Source organism: Falco peregrinus, chromosome 3 (assembly GCF_023634155.1).
Source record: "Falco peregrinus isolate bFalPer1 chromosome 3, bFalPer1.pri, whole genome shotgun sequence".
Taxonomy (NCBI): domain Eukaryota; kingdom Metazoa; phylum Chordata; class Aves; order Falconiformes; family Falconidae; genus Falco; species Falco peregrinus.
In genome coordinates, this window is record NC_073723.1 from 62,969,818 (window position 1) to 62,986,397 (window position 16,580).

The following is a 16,580-nucleotide window of genomic DNA, read 5'->3' on the forward strand; positions in this document are numbered from 1 at the left end:
CAGCAAATAGAGACTTTAGAGGCTTGCAAGGGAGTTGTGGAGCCGCAAAAGTAGCTTTTGCTTTATCCTGGTAAATTCCAGGGTTTAATTGGCTGAAATATAAACATTTTAAAATTGTCATTCTTCTGTTACTTTACATGGCTTATGCTGCAAAACCCAACGGAATACTGATACGCTAATCGCATTCGTGGCATCTGTTGCAGCCAGCATGGCAGCAGCCCCCCCCCATGCTTCCCCTCCCCGACACCCCCAGCGGCCGCAAAGCTTTCTGGAGCATGACGGGGGAGCTTGGCTGAGCGTCCCTTCACCCAAGCTTCCATTCCCCTCTGGTCATCCCCCAGGCATCACATGGAAAAGGACTTCCTCACAGCTCTCTGGGAAGTTCAGAGTCCTTCCTCCTACTCATCTCTCCCAGACCACGTTGCTGCCCACCCTCCCCTGTAACAGCACATCCTGCTGCTTGCTGTTGCTGCCAACGCTCAGCAGCTTGGGCGGCAGGCTGATGGATCCAGTTCAGTTTTGACCTCCAATGTGGTGCACGGAAAAGGGTGTTTAAAAGGATGCTGTTTGAATTGCAGAGCCAAACGTAACAGTTAAAAAACCCTGAAGGTGGTTCGCCTCTGCAACCTTAATTTGACTCCGCTGGATATCATCCTTACGTTTTTAGTGTTAACCATCAGTTGTTACTCTTTTATTCCACAAAACTTTTCCATGGTTGAGTGGATGGGAAACTGGGATTGCCTGTGTACCTCTGCCCTGTGCGTGGGGAAGTACATGGAAGGGGGGTGCACCCCGCTCAGTAGGGGGGCACATACCTCCCTTCCCTTATGAATTCTGTGGATCATCTTGCACTGCAGTCATTCTTGGGAGTTTGGAAGGTGTTAGGGTGGGATTTTTAATCCATTGTCCAATTTACTTCTTATTTGGTTAAGTAAGTGAGAGAAGTAGTAGTAACTGAAATTCAGAATAGAAGTGATGGCTTCATTTCATACCCACAGTGGCAGAACTATGGAAATGTGTAACCTGTGCTACTTCAGGCTGATCAGATAGGTTTCATCTGTGGTGGTTTAGATGAGAATGTCTTACAGTCCTGAAGCTTCGGAGAATAAGAGGGTGAATTTTGGCTTGAGGGAGATCCATCGTATTTCACATTGCTCTAAGCAACTGTTTCCAGGTTTACAATATATTAACAGAAGAAATATGTGGAATAGAAAATACAGCGGAGTCTTCCTCATCCTGGTTTCTGGGAGACTGAAAGGTGACATGAGGATAGCTATTAAACGTATGCTCCATCTGGAAGGAAGACAGAGAGGAATCTTAATAGAATAAAAATTGTGTTCCTGGCCTAACATGAACTTTTGTGGTTTGTAAAGCAATTAGATTAAAAGTTCTTTTTCCAAAATGCATAAAGATTTGTTCATGAAGATATGTCATTGTTTAATCATCACTAATATTTATTCCCAGTTTAGGCAGCTGAAAACTGAAACAAGTCCATTGTTTAGCTACTTGAAAATTTTTTGTAGGAGTTATAAGGGGGAGGAGGTTTCTAAGGTAACCTACCAATAAATAAGTTTATTTCCAAAATAGGGAAAATTAAATTTCAAGAACATGCTGTAACTTCTAGTAGGACAAAGTTGAAAAACAGTGCTTTGAGACTTAGCTGTAGTGCAGTTGTGTTTGTTATCTGTATAGGTTTCTTGGAATGTTTTGTATACGAATATATTCCCTCCTTTTTTTTCAACCTAAAAATATTACCTTGGAATAGGTGAGTAAAAATATTTCTACAAGACCTTTTTAAAATGTAGTGAAAATACAGTACTGTTTACATCAGTGATATCAGCTTAGGGTGTTTCTGCATTTATTACATCTTAACTTACTTTGTTCAGGGGAAAAAAAAGGAATCATAACCTGCTTATGTCACTTCATGATTTTTAGATGATGAATGAATATTCATGTTTAGCAAAAATTACCTGCTATTGAAGAGGAGGCTCAGGAATCCAGAGCTGAGTTTTTTGGATTATCTCTGGAAGAATGGAAAATTTCCAGATAATTTTATATTAATAAATATTTGAGATGTTGTCTGTCACATCTTCATTTTGATCACATCAAAATTTTGGTATTGTATAGTCTAATGATCGCTATAAATTCTTAGGTAACTGATGTAAATTGACATGTGTAATGCATGAGACCTGTAACTCGTGAGACCTGAGGCATCGTCATTTACGTCTCTAATGCTCTAATTAAAATACTACATCAAAAATATATTAATTGTTTTATTTTATATGTATATTAATAGGTGCCACTATTTATATGCCTCTGTCCCTAAGGAAGAGTTTGGGTGAAACAGCTCTGGTTTGTTTAATGTTTATAGGCGTGTCATGATGTAGGTGGTTTTCTGCTTTCAGGCATAATACGTTATTCCTGATTTCTCTTCAGTATACTGAATATTTTTAGTAGATTTTGGTGACATTCATCGGGTAGATAGAGGTCAGCTGCATGTGCTTGCAAACCAAGTGCATCAGATGCTCCTAGTGATTTTCCATGTCCCTGTTTTCTCCTGTCCTAGTGGAAGTTTCTTAAGGGACCTGGCTTGTGAGTTTTAAGAGCTTCTGAAAGGCTACTTTCCAGAAGTCAGACCCTTAAGAAAATCTTAGTTTGGCCATCTCAGAACGTAGGCTGCTACGGTCACAACTTACTCGTACAACCTCGTTTGTGTTGGACTGACCTAAAGTGATGTTTTGTATGTAGTTCCCCACCCTCCAGAAACATTAACTGAAAAGTTTTAGCCCATCTTCCTTTATCAGCTGGAGCAAATCTGAATTCTCTGCCCTTTGGATTACCATGTCTCTCCGCCAGGACAGGCACTGCCAGGTGTGGCTGCAGCCCGGAGGATGCTGCGGCCCCGAGGACAGGTGCTGCAGTGCAGGCTCAGCCCAAAGCCCGCACCTTGGTTAGCCCACCAAGTGCCTGCTTGCACACAAGGTGGCCACGATGTGGCCATGGCCTGAGGAAGAGGTGACAAGCACTGGGGTCTATAGGAGTGAGTCACAGGGACTGGGGACTGGGGAGCAGTTGCTGGAAGGCTGGTCAGGCAGAAGGGGCTTGGTGGCTGAGGCTGATGCTGATGTTGTCCTGCAGTGGAGAGTGGGTTGGGATCCAGGCGTGTTTGGCATATATGAGCAGGATCCTTCTTTATGCTTGACCGTGGGCAGTGGGAGCCTTCAGCAGCTGAGGAGGAAAAACAGTGAAGAACTTAGAGCAGACAAGAAAGGGGTTAAAACCAAGTGTGAAAAGTTGGATCATGGTACCTGGTGTCTTGAAATGAAGCAGGATTTTTCTGGAAGGCTTTAGTCACCTGGGAAAGAAGGATCGGGTAGCTGTGTGGGAGGCAATTTGCAGGCAAGTGTACTCCTCTGCAGTAGATCGGTACATTTTAATGAGGTAAGTATATTTGCTCTGTTTTATAGGATTTGCTTTGGACTAGAAGTCTGGAAGTCGTTTTAAATAGACCGCTTTGAGATATAATGGTCAGGTGGAAATATTTGAAGCATATAATATGGAAACCCTGTATTTACAACATATTTGTAGGGTCTCAGAAGCTGAGCTGAAAAGATTGCCTCTTTCCCAGAAGAGATCTTTAAGAGTAAATAAAGCTTATACAGAGGATGTAAAAACAGATGTAAAGTTAGAAACTACTGTATCTATGCAATTTTATTTACTTACTGCAGCCATCTCTCAATCCAGCCAGCCCCTCAGGAAAGGATGCTTTCACACTGACATCCTTCTCCTCTTCCCGTCCCCTTCCCGTAGGCTCCGTGGGGCTGAATGGGGCCATTTTTTAGATGTAGGTTCCCCTCAGAGATGGCTTTCTGGGTGGGTGGGAATTCCTACCCACCAGTGGTGGGAAAGGGAAGGCAGCCATGGTGTGCTCGGCCTCCACACTCGCAGCAGCGAGTGCCTGCAGGAGGAACAGCTGAGGTTGTGCGTTGCTGTACATGCACCCTCCAAAGGGATGGGAGAGCTGCGTCCTTTTGCATTGGGACCCTGACACTTACCCAGAGCTCGCTCTTTCCATTGAGAAGGCAACGCATTTCTTTGGACAAAGATGCCACCGAGTGAGGTGCATTCAGCTGATGCCCTAAATATTCATCAAGCATAAGCTTCGAGCTTGAGTATTCCATATTTTCTGGTATATATCATTCTGACTTTTCCAGTTCTTTCTGTTTCTTGTAGTCATGCTCTCTGTTATGTGTGTCTGCTTTCTCCTTCTACTAATTTAGTTTGATATCTTACCCTTTCTTGAGCTTGTTTTTTCTTTCCTTCTAGTGTTGGAACAGAGAGTTTATAACAGCTGTAGCATAACTTCAAAAGGTGGATCTGCAGTGTTTTAAATAACCATTACATAAGTCATAAAATAACAAAGACAAAATAAACATGTCCTCACAACAGTGAAGAAATAAATTCCATGGGCAGTATAAGTGTCTGCCAATCTCTAGTATTGCTTCCTCTCTTCTTTCGAGATTTGCTGTGCAGGTTTTTCACGTGTGCTTTAAGATCTCCTTTTCTCTAAAGTTTTTAAAACTTCTTGAAGAATGGATTTTTCTCTATATATACGTCATGTGCAATATAGTTGAAAGAAAAAAGCCTTTCTGGGGTTACTCAGGACCTCTATTGCCATGTTCAAAGCTTAACTAAGTAATTTTCAGTACTAGTTTGTTCTGAAAGTCTTGTCTTCTTTTTTGTCTCTCCCAGAAAGCATGGCCAGCAGGTCACAAGCAGTTGCTGAGGAGCAGGGTATCACCTTTTGGGGCACCTCACGGGGGTGGTGTGTGGGGTTAGGAAACACATACAGAGTAAAAGTTAATTCGTTGTACTGCCAAGATCTTCCGTTACAAAATTTGTCTTTTGAGAGACGCTTTTAATCCTCGAGAAAGATGGGAGGGACTGGCAAACAATTTCATAAAGTTTCAGAATTCAGATATTTACACAACATTTTGATGGGATCATGAAGTGCATGGTGGTATTCCACCCATTTTACATAGCCGAACTGAGCTGTGGAAAAGCAGTTTGTTAGGTTTCACAGATCTATGACTGACCAAAGGACTCTGATGGTGCAGTAGCATGTTGAAGTGTTAAGAGGTGACACACAACTTCAGTGTTTACGTTGATGTACTACTTCAACAATTTATCTTGAAGGATGAAAGACTCAGACATATAGTAAAGGAGATAGTAATCTGTCTAACCATTCTTCATTTCATTTTAGAAGCTGTAGCTGGAAAAACTCAGTTACAGTTTGACTTACCAGTAACGATACAACATAAAACGGACTCCCAGCTTTAAAACAAGCTTGAGCATGTGAAGCTCTGCAGCAGGGGCTGGAGGAGCAGAGGAGCTGGCAGGCAGGGTCGGACCTGCCATCTGCATATGTGCATTTTATGCAACAGGTCTATGGCTTCACTGTCACCAAGGACGGCTTTGATGCCTCTTTCAAATAATTCTGAAATAAGCTTGCTGGCAGGTATTTCTGGACTGGATTGCCTGGGATAGCTGCTAGGAAAAGCACTTTGTGCCAGGCAGCTGCTTGGAGGCAGTGGTGTTGAACAAAGACTGAAAGTCTTGCAATCCAGTTATTATATTGTATGAGAAAATGCCAAGCAGCAGAAAGTTGTGTTTTTCAGGAAAAATTACCCAATCTTTTTAAAGTTAGAGAAAGCTTCCCTTTCCCTAGGAAGCTAATGTTTATAAGCTGAGCAGCTTTTTGCATCACCTTTATACCTCTTCCATGACAGAAGCATAAATTCAGTTGACAATTAGGTGAACATACTTCTAAGTAACATTTGTACTTGCAGTAAATTTTATATGTGGGCTAGCATGAATTTTGAAGACAGACTTCATTACATGTCATGTACTGAAAACTGTCCACAGCCATATGTTCAGTATATTTTACAACAATTTTTCTAATGAATGTTTATTGCTTTCCCTCTTTAAAGGTGTAATCTATCATTCTGCAAAGGTATGAAACAGGAAGGTTGTGGGAAAGGAGTAACACATACTGATGGGGATTGAAAAGATCGAGAAATGTTCTCTTACTAGTTGCATTTCTTATTTTCAGGAATTCTTTGAACATGCAAAAAAGCTCTGGGATGATGAAGGCGTAAAGGCATGCTTCGAGAGGTCAAACGAATATCAGCTGATTGACTGTGCACAGTAGTAAGTATTTCTTTTTATGGACTTAATAGCCAACAATGTAATCATATATAACAAATTAGAAAATATATTTATGTTAGCAAGATCTCAGAGTTTTGCAGTGCAGCGATTAACGTTTTTATTCTCTGTATAGGCTGAGCATGTATAGCAGAAGTAATTGATTGTTTTATCATAGTTTGCCATTATTATAAAACTAAATACTCTGCCTCAAATATTTCACAGCTAATAAAGTATGAAAACATCAAATTAAATAATTTTAAATAACTTTATTCCATTCAAAATGGATTTATATAAAATCATTTTGATTGAAACTATTAAGTTTGAAAAATGTAGAGCCAATCTAAGGAAAATGCTTTGTTTTAAATTCTGAGACCAAGATAGCACTGAAATTGCTCAGTTTTCACATTCCATTAGAGCTTCTGAGATTATCTGAGATTATTACCTAACTGCATGCAAACCTGCATTACTAATATATTGGGGAGGGGGGGGGGGGAAATGGTTAGCAGTATTTAATTAAAGATAGTAGTACATTTGGTATTCATATAACATCAAGAGAAGTGGTGCATGTACGTGTAACACAGTCATAATCCTTGAACTGTTTCATCTGATTGGAACTGTTCTGAAAAGAGTTGTGTAGTAGATTGTGAAGGTGCAAATCATAAATACATAGTACATTGATGAAAAACAGATTCATCGGGAAATAGTCCATTAACATGCCATGGCTACAAAACTCAGCTATCCTTAGTAATAACCCAACTCTGAATCAGACTTTGATCAAAAACATACATTTCATGTGTATTGTATATGTTACAGAATATTATATTATAGATATTCAGCTGCTATTGCAAAACCATATTCTTACCGTTGCTATGTGATTAGGGTTTGCAGAGAACACACTCCAGTGTGTTATGATTTGTCTAATTGGCAGTATGGTCAGCAGCAATGGCACAAGTCTGTTGTAGCACTCAGTGGTTTGTTTTTCTGTGTTCTCTGCTCTTGGTGCCAATGCTGAAGCAGAGAAAACGGGCCGTGCCGCTGAAGGACTTGTCATGCTTCTGCCACAATGGGGAATTTCAATGCTGTGGGTCCTTTTCCCTCTTTCCAGACCACTTTTGGGAAAGAGAAGGATCCCGTTATGATTCAGCAGCAGCAGCACATGGAAGTGAGGGAGTATTGCTATGTGTAGGAACAAATGCATTTGACCTCAGTGGGCTGGATTTATGAAAACTGGGGCATTTGCTCAGAGTGGGTAGAAATTAAAGCGGTGTTTGTACACAAAAAGAATGAGAAAGGTGTCCTGAATTGTCATCCCTAGGTTTCCCCTCTGCCCTCACGTACCACTCCTGCCATGATACAGATGTGATCTATGCTTGCTGAAAAGTCCGGACTGACTGTTTATGATATCTGTTAATACACTCAAAGAAGACATCTGACCAAGAAAATAGAATAATGACATGTATTTGAAATAAACTAATATAAAACATACTTTACTGATCAGTAAAGGGTGATGTGTCTCCCAGTCCTACTTTAGAAAACAGTGCTGAGAGGGCCGGGCAAAAAAGGAAGACACTGAATTATAGTATTAGTGGTCCTGTGTGTTCCCTTAAAAAAATGACGCCTGGCTTTGAGGAGAACAGGAATGTTTAAGTCTCATGTTATGTCCAAAACCAAAACACAAATGGAGGAAAGAATGGATCTAGAATAAAGTCCACTGTCCTGAAACATAAAACTAAATCCTACTACCTCTTTTCCTAAAAAAGAAAGATTATTGGGCTTTTTTCTATGTATCTCCCCTCTGTATGTTCTAACTGGCTGCCTTTTTCTTTATTCTGAGATTATTTATTATAGTAGTGAATACAAAATTTGCATAATTATTCACCCTCAAGACAATTTATGAAATAGTATCTGATATTTAAATACCCCTTGAGTGTATCGGTGCTTTCCATTCCATGATTTACCTGAAAATGTAACAGCTAAGTGAGTTATCCACATTTACAAGCCTTCAGTCTTAGAGCAGAGGCTTGAAACTCAGGAACAGCCATGTCATTGATCTGATCAAACAGCCTTTTTCTCACCACAAGTATTGATGGTGTAAAGTGAAGTGTAACCTTAACAGAACGAAGATGCTAAAAATATATCCAACTTTTATTATCTGCCCCTCCCTCATTCCCTGAAAATTAAAATGGTACTAATAGAGTCAATGAAAAGGAGATCTGAAAGTTGTTGCGTCTTTGCTGCACACGTGTGTTTATATATTGCAGAGTAACTGTACTTGTGTTACCCAGAAGAACATGTCAGTACCAGCACTGGATGGACCTTATTCAGAGTGGGGGGGTCATCGCCTTGTGACTGACAGAACCTGTGAGACTAGTTAGAAATACAATTCCGATACACATTTAAATTTTCTTATATGTGCTAGGAAAATACTAGCTGTGAGGTGCTGCCTTTCTGGCTCAGCAGGGGTGGATGGCATTTCTCTCAGAACCTGTCCATGATCATCTTGAACTGGTAAAGGAAAAAAGGGAAGGAGTGTAATGCAGATACGCAGGCTTACTGTGGGATTTTGAAACATCTGCAGTGTTTTCATTACACTGGCTTTGGGAGAAAGTATCCCACGCCATCAGCTAAATCCTAATCTTTTACTTGATAGTGAAGAAAGAACATTATCAGTAGGTCACCACTAATTTTTCTGCTTAAAAAAAATACCACAAAGCAAAACCAAAAAACTCCCCATGTGTTAAAAATATCATTGGGCTACAAGTTGGGTGGCTGACTTAAAATACTGAAAAGCATTATTAGCAAATTATAATGTCAGCAGCCAAACTTGGTGACAGTTAAGTGAGTTACAAATACAGTGTATTTTGGAATAGTTTAATTTGGCTACAGTACAGAGCTTCTGTATTTTTAAAACTTAACCTAATTTTCTTTATTACTGTGGGAGAAATATTTGGCTGGAAATAGAGGTAGTAGAAAGACGCAAAGGCAAATGTTTTATTTACATTAGGCCTGAAAGTTGCTTTTCCTTGATCTTTAATGTTCTTTTAAATTACCAGGGTACTGTTCCTTCACAGAAATGAGGGTGAAGGCCTGCTTGCCAGACCATTTTAATATTCTTATATGACTCTCCATGTATGTGCACTTCTTCTAAGTGTCTTATTGGTACATCGTGTGGTATTTGTAACAAATACGAATCTGTGACCAAGTCAGAGGTCAGACCTTGCGGTTTGACAGTGGTAGATGTGTCATAAGCAAAGATCTGAATTTTTCTTTATCACTAACTACAAAGATACTTATCTAAGGCTTAGAGGGAAAAGTGTTGCATGGCCATCAGCCATATTTTTTTCCTTAGTGACCTTCATATATTTCTTCAAGATTAATATCATAAAACCAGCAGGTTATTGTTTTCCCTGCCTCCTGATTTAATATTTCTTTTAAGTTATATTTAAAGTTTAATTTAAAAAAATATATATTTAATTTGAAAAGTTGATTCGATTTAGTTGTGTCCCCATTTGGCTTATCTAGATTTCAGCAGGTTGCTTTTGTTTATGATGATAAATCTTACACCTTACTTTGGTTAGCTTGAACTTACTTTGAACAACTGTAATTATGTCTATATTCACATGGTTTATATTCAGCAAATTCTAGGTCTATAACGGACTTTCAGATTGTGATCTAGTGCTGTCTTCGCATTGAACTGTCTAGTATATAAATAATAGACCAGAATATGTTCATTAAAAAAATTCTTGTAATTCTAGGAGTTTTCTAAAAGCTAAATAGTTTCCTATAAGATGCAGCAGGAGTTTTCTAAAAGCTAAATAGTTTCCTATAAGATGCAGCAGGAGTTTTCTAAAAGCTAAATAGTTTCCTGTAAGATTTCAGTTTCTTTGTACTAGTTACCAAATGCCCAAATTATATTGTATCCGTGGAAGGGAACTGCAAAGCAAACTTCTATGAATGTAGAACAGATCAAAATGAAAAAAAGTCCAGGTGTGATGGCTTTCCTTTAAAAAAAGACCCAGGAAAAGAATTGATGAGTTGATTATGTTTCTTCATAAATTTAAGTAAATTAATTTATTTGGCAATGAAGAGGTATAACATTTCCTTTTAACTAATAGCATACCATGAGATAGAGTTACAGGTTGTAGCCACCTGTTCGGTGTTATGTATGTATTGACTTCGCCCTAATGCAGGTGAAACGGTTTCTGTATTATAAGCCCACTTTCTTCACTGCAAACCAAGCCATGTGCTAACTGGGGGCTGCTCTAGCAGTCCCAGAAAAGCCACTGAAGTTACTTTTTGCTTGGAAATCTGACACATGGGCCCACAGACAGCAGTGAAGTTGAAGATCTTTCCAGAATGCTTAAGGCATTGTTGTTGGGAAGGGGGGAAAAAAAAACCCAAACAACCAAAAAAAACCCCACCTACGTTCAGGTCTATTGGAAGGTTTCAGAGTTGAATTCTGTCTCCCGTTGCATTCACACGAAACAACAGTGCATGCGTCCATAGGTGGCCCTAGCTGGAAGGGTTGTACTTCGGCTCACTGAATTCCTCAGTGTAGGAAGTAAACCAAGGATTTGAGGGAGCCCTGCCCTCAGCCAGCACTTTATCCAAGTTCGTATATCATTCTTCTTTCCCTGATAAAATATGCCACTTCTGATACACTTAAGTGTGAAAGCCTAAATTGCTCTCTATGCAAATATTTGGGCTAATAAAACTTGATTATGCAAGTTCGCAGGAAAGCAAACACAAGGGATGTGAGCTTGGCCAAACAACTGAGCTAATATCCATGGAAAAGGCACACCTCAAGTTCTTTTTCTTCGCAGTTATTCTATCTTGGAGAAGGGTTTCAGCCAGCTTCTGAGGTATCTGTCCTGCTATTAGGTGGAGTAATTAAAAAGAAAGTTCTCTGTGGTGTTTTTCACAGATTCAGTTCACATCAACTTCAAGATGTGAGAAAACAGATGTTTTTTTCTCTACAGCAGCACTTCTGACTTTCCTTGTGCTCTTCTAGATGTAAGGTTTAATTATTAGCATGGACATAGTCAACCCTCAATTCCTTCTTAAAATCTGAGGTCAGAAAACCTACCTTGGCATTATCTGCTTCTTGTGTCTACTGTGGCACTTCAGTCTGGTGTGTTGATATGTTCTTTCATCATAATGGATGGTGAATAGAATGTGGATGTATGTGTGATAAATTAAGGTAAACATACTGATTATAAGCTAGAGAATATTATTTTTCAAAGTGATTCTTTTTAAACTTGGCAACTGCTTATTAAATAGAGGAGAAATACATTTTACTTAGATGAGGAAAAGTATTAATTATAAATGTTTCGTTTAATGAAATTTGAAGAAATAAATTTTTGATGGCGATACAGGGAAACTGTAATAATATAATTTTCTTTCATCTAAAATTCTGTTCTCATTCATAATGAACAACTTGCTGTTGAGGACAAAGTTTCTGCATTTTCTTTTTAAGATGTTTCATGCATTCAAACTTTAAAAATTCATTCCATAAGTTAGAAGAAAATTTTGTTTAGTTAATTCATGTACAGGTTTTCTCCACTTACCCTGAATTAAACTATAGACCTTAACCAACCAGTAAATTGTTATTTAATGATAGAAAAAAAAAAAAAAAAAAAAAGAAGGGGTATAATTATAGATTAATTACTTTAGCCTTACCGATGAGTCTTCTTAAGCAGGGGTGGATGCCAGACAGGACAAAAGTCATTCTGCAGTGTGTAACGCTTAAATTTTTCACTGTTTACTGACTAGTAGACCACACTCTTGAGAAGCAGAATTGCGGTTTCTTAAAATATGCACTGGGAATTCTCTGAAATAACCTTTTCATCTGTTGCTGTGATTATTTTTTGTTGTTGTTCCCCTTCTTGCTCTCACGAAAAAAATCATTAGACATAACCAGCTCGTTATCTTAATTTTGGTAATCAAAATGTGACCATGATGTTATAGTACTAGTAGTTAGAAGTACAAAAAATATAGAAGCAGCTGTAGAAACCCTCAAATGCCTTTGTATTTTCAGTTTGGAGGCAGTAGCAGTGTACCATTCACAAATAGCCAATACAACATACGGGCATGTACCTGCCTGTTTGAGCCACTTGAGTTCACAAATGCTCTCCATACCTAAAGAAGACAATAATATTTCTCAATTAAAAAGTAAGAGAGAAAATAGTTTATAAACACAGCACCCTCTCTGTCTTTTAAAAATGAATATGACAAATATTGTTACTATTAGTTAGTTACCAATGGAGAATCCTTTAATTCACCCTAGATGCGTTGCTCAAACATAAAATTGAACCATACATACATTTTCCCACAGACATATATGTGCATGATGGTCTGTGTTCTGCACTTTTAGAACAAGCAAAAATGTTGAAAATGTAAGGCATAAAACCACAAAATACTCCTTAAGCTTAATTTAAGGTAGTAATAGCATTTAAAGAACTAATGAAAGCTATGACAAGTGCATGAAAGTACACTTAGGCTCTTTTTAAGATGTTTTATTAGACATTCCTAGTTTCCTTTGAAAAATACAGCAAAGCTGACTTCAGTCTGTTGAGGAAAGAGTTCTTTCCTCCCTAGTCAACAGATTTTTCAGGTTTTCCTGAATGCCTGATGAATTTTTTTCTTAATTTTTTCCTGACTGTTTGCACACGTGGTGTAGTAGTAGGTGCAGGACACGTTAGTGTAACACAGCAACTCAGCCCCATTTTGGAAATACGATCCATTAAGCAAGTTGGAGGATTGCAGAGAGGTCTGTCAGCTGAACTTGTCTGCATTTAGTTTTCTGTGTTAGTATCCTGTATTTAATGTGGAGATAAGTTTTTCCATGTGCCTTCTGCAGAGGTAAGCTGCAGACTTTCAGAGGCTGTTGCAATTGTATTTGCAATATGCACTTCAAGCACTTCTAGAGCCTGAGCAAAAGCTTGCTGAAGGACCAAGACACTCATCATCACCCTCAGTATACATGCTCTTAAAGCATTAATATCCTTTAACACAAAGAAAGAGCATTCTGTTGCATTTATTATTAAAGAGAAAGGCTGTGTTTATTTTATATGACAGCAGCAAGGGCAGAAGTGAATAGGTACTGGTACAGGGCTGAGTCAGTGAACTGGCACAGTGGGTGTGTGACTGGTGAAGATGGCCAGAATCTGGGGTACTGAGCAGGGGGAAGGGAAGGCTTCTCTGTAGGACTGGACTTCATTGAGGGGCATTTTGTTTGCATTTTGTGTATTATACGTAATAGGAGGTCTTTTTAAAATATATGAACAGAAGATAACAAAGTTAATAAGCAGACTTTGAAAGGTGCCTTGGAAGTTGATGTCTATCTAGAGTACAGATAACTGCCAGTGAAGAGAACTTAAAACCTGTGTATTCCCAGCTAACAAGTCAAAAAAAGAGTAAAACAAACCATTACCTACAGTAATCATGCTGATACTGCTTAACTCCAGAAGTCCTGATTATGAATCATTGCTCAGCGTTAGCATCTCAAAACATCTTCAAACGAATTAAAACTGCAGATGCTGGTTATCTAGAATCTGCGTGCAGTATTTGTAAGTAGATTTCAGAAGGAAGCTGTAGGTCATGCTGTCAGTTCTGGTGTTATTTATATGCTGTTCTTGGTTTAGGGCTCATCTAGTGTATGCGTGGGAGAAAGAGTAAACTATGACCAAAGCCAGCTTCATTATATTGCAGGGAACATTAAGAGTCACTTACATTTACTCCACTTCTCCGGCTTATGTAGATTGATACAGAGTTTAATTCAATCTGTTCATTTATGTGTGCATGTTCTTGGTGGAAGGGATTAGTTGGTTAAAGAATACATTAGCCTATTAATAAGTGTATCATTATGTAACAGAAATGTATTTAAATTTTTTTTCTGTGGGATTTATTTTTAGAATGCTTTAGAGAAAAGTATATCCCATATTCTGTTGCCTTAAACCTCACCTTGCCATAAACACTTGTTTATGTAATAAGTTTAATATAATACAACTGTATAATACCTTTAAGTTGTAGGCTTAGAGAAGAAACAAGAGCACTGAAAATTTAATGGCAGGTTGTATGGGATACTGTTAAATTATTTACACTTGGGCTTTGACTTTTCTTAAATGCCAAATGCATTTTTTTCACTTAGATGGTCTTTTTTCAAGTAGACAGTTTCATGCCACAGGATAAAGAAAGGTCAAGAGTCTTATGTCTTCCTTAAGGAACTACTCACTGGCCAGACTCTGTATACATGTGCTCCTCCACACTAATATATGTACACAGCCTTGTTTATGTTAGGATCTACAAGAAGCCAGGGTTTGGGTGGTGGTGTTTTTCTAAATTAAAGCTGCACCAACAGATTTGGGGGGGGGGGGGGGGGGGAAATCAGATAGTGGAATGCAGAAGTTAAGAAAATAAAATACAGCTTATACTGCGTTGGAAAAATGTAAAGGCTAAGCACCTATGCTTGAAAAAGAAATTTTACACCTTAGACTAAATAGAGTCATGGTATTTGTCAGTTTGGTTGTAATCCCAGTTTTAAAGTAAATCATACTGGGAGGCTAAGCAGTTTAAGGGTGTCTCTTTACTTCTTGTAAATAAATTAAAGCTAATGTTGTTCATTTTAATACAAGACAACAACGATGCTGCCAGAATTTTTTAAAAGTTTATTTGACTTTAGAGAAACTTGTTTCAGTTTTGTCTGTTGTAAAAGTATTCTGTCCGATTTAATTAGAAATGTTTGTTATAATGGTGGGGTTTTACACAAAGTTTAATTTGGCCCTAAATTAAGTAGTGGAAAAGAAAATACATGTAAAATATATCAGTAGGCTTCCTGTTTAATAGACATTCCAAATAATTGTCTTCCAGAATGAAATTTGTGGAAGTTCATTTGTTCTAGAATCGGTTCAGAAATTAGTTTTTCCTCATTTTACTGCTCCCCTGACAATTGCTCTGTTTTTAATCAAAACAGAGACATGATCTTAGACATTATCATACTTAACTGCTAATGCAGGAAAAGGTGACTCTTGAAACCAGTTTTATAGGTTTTTTGAGAATAGTTTTCAGATTTAGTTTTCTTTCATGAACATTACAGGGGAGATTGGGAATGGTTTGGGGGTTTTCAGATACTTTATCACAGAAATGAATTAGACTGAATATCAAAATAACATTTAACTACATTTTTCTGACCGAAGCCTGCTGATACGTTTCTTGACTCCCTGCGTGTGCCTCCTTGCCAGTTTTTGTCTTTGTGAAAGAAGGTTTCTCTGCCTTTCTTCTGGTTTAGAAGAATGTGTTTGGGGCTGGGAATATCTGCAGTCTGGATGTTGGCATCCTGAAAGTCCAGTGGTACAGATTTTGGATAATTATTGTTTATTAAGTTTCTTTCCAACCACATTGTGAAGAAGTTTAATGATCAGCATGGGTGTAGTTTCTTGGGCCCCACTTACCTATTGGCACAACTGTGTCAGACCTGTACTTGCCAATACTACTGCAGCAATTATTAAAAAATAGTTTGTTAAAGAGTGCTATTGCCACTAGGCTTGATTCTGTTCAGGGAATGTAGATGTAAGCTCTGCTGGTAAAGGAACTTATTTATCCGGTATGACTTTTATATTCATTGAGTTGGTTGGCCTACTACCTTACATTGTCAGGATCTTAGAAACTTTTTTTCAGCAAGTTTGCCATAAATTAGATTGTCTCCATGAAAAGACTGAATTCTACTTTGAAAAGCTTTTCTTTAAAGAGACATGCCAGTGAACAAACATTTTGCTACACTCTACAGAACGGGCAGGCTCAGGTACGAAGTATTCACAGGTCAATGTGGTCACTAGTTTTCCCTCAGTTTCATTTTTTATTAAGAACTACATGGAAGCCTTTTTATTCTGTTTTTTTGGGTTTTTGCAGGTTTTTTGCTTTGCGTTATTGCACTGGGTACTCACCTCTTTCCTCCATAGTTTGTAAGCAGCTGATGTCTGTAGGGTCTTACATCAGGGTGAGAGGTTCTACAGAGGAGGTTGTGGTGCACATCGCTTCCTGTCAGTGCCAATCAACACAGTCAAAAGTTTAGGATTTTTCCTGACAGTACTTCAAAAGTAATAATCAACAAATTATGTTATCTAAAAATCGCAAGGGTGAGTCCTCTATTAAAGCTTATTCTTGGAAATTGGTTAACTTATAAATACGCAATTCTGTACCTCTGGCAGGGCGCTCATCATAAGATACAGTATGTTGAAAGAATGATTATATGAAGATTAAAACTGATTTTAGGAATGCTCATAAACAAGTTACACCTATTTTGAGAATGAAAAGAAGAAAGGGAAGATTGTAGGTGGGTGAAGGTGATACATACGGGTTTACAAATGAAGCAAAGA

The 16,580-nt window shown here is 38.3% G+C and overlaps 1 protein-coding gene across 1 annotated transcript in view; it reads left to right on the plus strand.

The window, feature by feature from the left end:
• Positions 1–16,580, plus strand: part of GNAL (G protein subunit alpha L) — a 195,966-nt gene that overhangs the window by 130,169 nt on the left and 49,217 nt on the right. The window contains 1 exon segment of the mRNA XM_055799779.1: positions 6,113–6,210. Within this exon segment, the coding sequence (XP_055655754.1) occupies positions 6,113–6,210 (98 nt within the window).